Source organism: Pteropus vampyrus, unplaced genomic scaffold, assembly GCF_000151845.1.
Source record: "Pteropus vampyrus isolate Shadow unplaced genomic scaffold, Pvam_2.0 Scaffold4, whole genome shotgun sequence".
Classification (NCBI taxonomy): Eukaryota; Metazoa; Chordata; class Mammalia; order Chiroptera; family Pteropodidae; genus Pteropus; species Pteropus vampyrus.
The window spans coordinates 14,744,979-14,747,926 of record NW_011888785.1 but is presented as its reverse complement, the minus strand read 5'-3'; the positions used below and the strand labels follow the sequence as shown (position 1 = coordinate 14,747,926).

The following is a 2,948-nucleotide window of genomic DNA, read 5'->3' as shown; positions in this document are numbered from 1 at the left end:
CAGTAAAGGAGACTTAAGCTACTTTAGTATCCAAAATATTTTCTGAAAGAATATAATTTTTTTCTTTTTTTGGGGGGGGTGGTGGTACACTCAATATGTGAGCAGAACAAATTAATTTTTTGTTTTTCACAACTAAATCTCTTCTGAAAGGCAGTGGCATAAGATGACATAGATGAGACTTGAGATTTGGAGGGTTTCAGTGTATCTATCTCATTTAGTATACAAATGAAATAACAGGAACTGATTACTGTTGAAAATTCACAAATTAACTTCAGGTGCCAGTAATGATACTGACTTATTCAGGGATTTTTAATGATTTTATATTGAGAAAGTAAAGAGAGATAGGAGAATATAATTTTGGGTTTTAATGAGAAACTACTTTAAAAAAATAACTTGGTATATGGTTAAATTTGTGTCTGTTACATTTTTTTTCTCTCTGGTTTTGCTAATAGCAGTAAACAAGAGGTCAACTGCACACTGCTTTCTAATCAGCCCTACCAGATCTTCCTAGAAAAGACTGAGATCTTGTTAAGCTTTTGAAGCTGGGTGAAAGGCAGTTAATGGACTTTTATGTCTTTTTTATTAAGTCTTTTAATTACCAGTCTTAAACAAATTTGTGTTTTACAGCTAGATAGCACCCAAGGGCAAGAGGTAATCTGCTTTATAAACTTTGGAGTAATTTGCTTTATAAATCCTGGAACTTCCGAAAGTAGAAAACTCTCTTTAAAGAGAGTATTCTCTTCCACTAGGAATTATATTTTTGGCAGTTTTGTGAAAAATTTAGCAAAGGATTCTTTGTGACCTCTCATTCTAAAAATGTCAGTGACTAAAGCACATTCAACACGAAGGCCAACTCCTTACTGCATTGAGGGCGGCCCAGTGGACGGGATCATCCAAGACCAGTCTGAGCATACAATATTAATGGACCGTTTAACAAATTGGCTCGCCTAATGTTTCGATCAAATTGACTCTAATTTTTTTTTTTTTTCCATTCAAAGCATTACATCTTCCTGCCAAATGCAGGTCTTTCCACCCCATATGCTCAGTCATCTCTATATTAGAAAGCCACTTTGTCTTGCAGAGGTCATGTTGTAATTGTGTGGTTTACACGTGTGGATGGTAAAACATCTGAGTAACTTTAGAATTGATTGAAATAAAAAAAATTAAAAATCAGATCCCTAGCCAAATACAGAAATATTCTAATTCAAAGTTTAGCATTAAAAAGAAAAATAGTGACAGTGATTTTAATTTTTCAAAGGTATAAATGGCTCAAGATTAATAAGGAGCACCCTGTATCTGAACTAGGTCAATTTAATTGTGTTTTTCTTGGATACTTTGCTTGCATTACACCTGCATTTCAGTCCTGGATGAAAGATGGAATTCACAAGTGTTGCATTGGGAGATTCCATTCCTTAGACTGTCTCCCATAGCAATAGTACCAAGAAGAACTTTCTTCAGATTCACTATGGAAAAAATCACTTAATAATTCTTCACAAATGATATTTGGCTCCTGGGAGGATGGGGATCACTTTAAACGCATGGTTGGTCTTTCTCCCAGGGCATGAAGGCTCAGTAATCACAATGCTATATTTGTTTCACATTTAAGCGCATGACTCCTGCTCAATGATTTCCATAGGGATGTCTTCAGCACCCTCCTCGCCCAGGTTGATGGCGGGTTCGTTGTTCCTCGGCTCCTGATGGCAGATGTAGACAGGGATATCGCCAGCCTCAGCCTCCGCGGCGGCTGCAGCTGCAGCTGCAGCGTGGAAATGGGGGCGCCTGTGGTTGCGGCCCCCCCGGCGCTGGTCCCATTGGATTTTAAATTGGATCCATTGACGCTTCACAGCGGTTTGGACCTGAAAGAAAAAAGGGAGTCTTGTTCTCATATAATTATTGGACATGACCCCAGCCAAGTTTATGGGCACAGTTCTTGGGCTTATCAGAGGTTACGGTGGGTTGGTTGAACTGCAATTCTGATCTAAAGGGCGGTGCAGTATATGCTCTGGCTATGGAATACAGTCTTGGAAGAAGAATTTGCAAATTGGAGAACTGAGTTAGTTACTTGTCTAAGTACCATTTGCAAGGTTACTTGCTATTTTTGTGCAAAGGTTTTTTTTTTTAGCCCTTACATCCAATGAATGAAATTTGATTTGGTTTCATCAATATGGCACACACATCCTATTAGGGAAAAAGAATTGGAAACAGTGTATTCCTTCACACACTTTAGCTTTCTGCACTCAGCTGTTGCCATTCAGGATAGCAATGTGCGACATATTTCACGTGGGCTGAACTTGGTCAGGGTTATTCTCTTCAGGAGAAGGAATTAAATCCACATCAAAAGTGACATGAAGTTTTGGTCTGATAGTTTTGTTCTTTAGCTATTTACCAAAAATGCTTCTATTTCAGCCACTCAGCCAGGCAAATAAAGGAGGGATTTAGTGTCCAGTAGGAGCAGTTGGACACCAGGCAGAGATGCTGCCAGTGAGAGGAGCGAAAAACTTCATCATTCCACTGCTTTCACCTGAGTTGGCTCGTCTCTCTGCCAAAGTGTTCCTTAGCTTCTTATTGCCTTGACCTTCATTCTCCCAAAGAAACAAACTATCTATTTTCCCCTACCAGATGTATGGTTTCTTCCCATCAGGCCTCTACTCACTTCTTCTGCCTGGAATGCCCCTTGCCCACCCTTCACCAATGCTAAAACCTCTTTTTAGGACTCAATTCTGCTGTTCTCCCCAGGAAACTTTTCTTGACCCGCAATAGAGAGTTAGGCATCTCTTTTCTGTGCTTTTGTTGCACTCATCCGGGTATTCATTATTGTTCTTACTACTTTTTATTATAAGATTTAATATGTCTCTCTTTCTTCCTGTATGGTGAAATACTGAAGATCAGGAACCATGTCCTATGCATCTTTGTATTTCTAGAACTTGTCATGCTGTTTGGCATAAAGC

At 39.0% G+C, this 2,948-nt stretch overlaps 1 protein-coding gene across 1 annotated transcript in view; it reads right to left on the bottom strand.

The window, feature by feature from the left end:
- Nucleotides 1–1,389: 1,389 nt before the first annotated feature.
- Nucleotides 1,390–2,948, bottom strand: part of CALCR (calcitonin receptor) — a 51,602-nt gene continuing 50,043 nt past the window's right edge. The window contains exon 12 of the mRNA XM_011363602.1: nt 1,390–1,856. Within this exon, the coding sequence (XP_011361904.1) occupies nt 1,602–1,856 (255 nt within the window). The 3' untranslated portion in view covers nt 1,390–1,601. The remainder of the gene's footprint in view (nt 1,857–2,948) is intronic.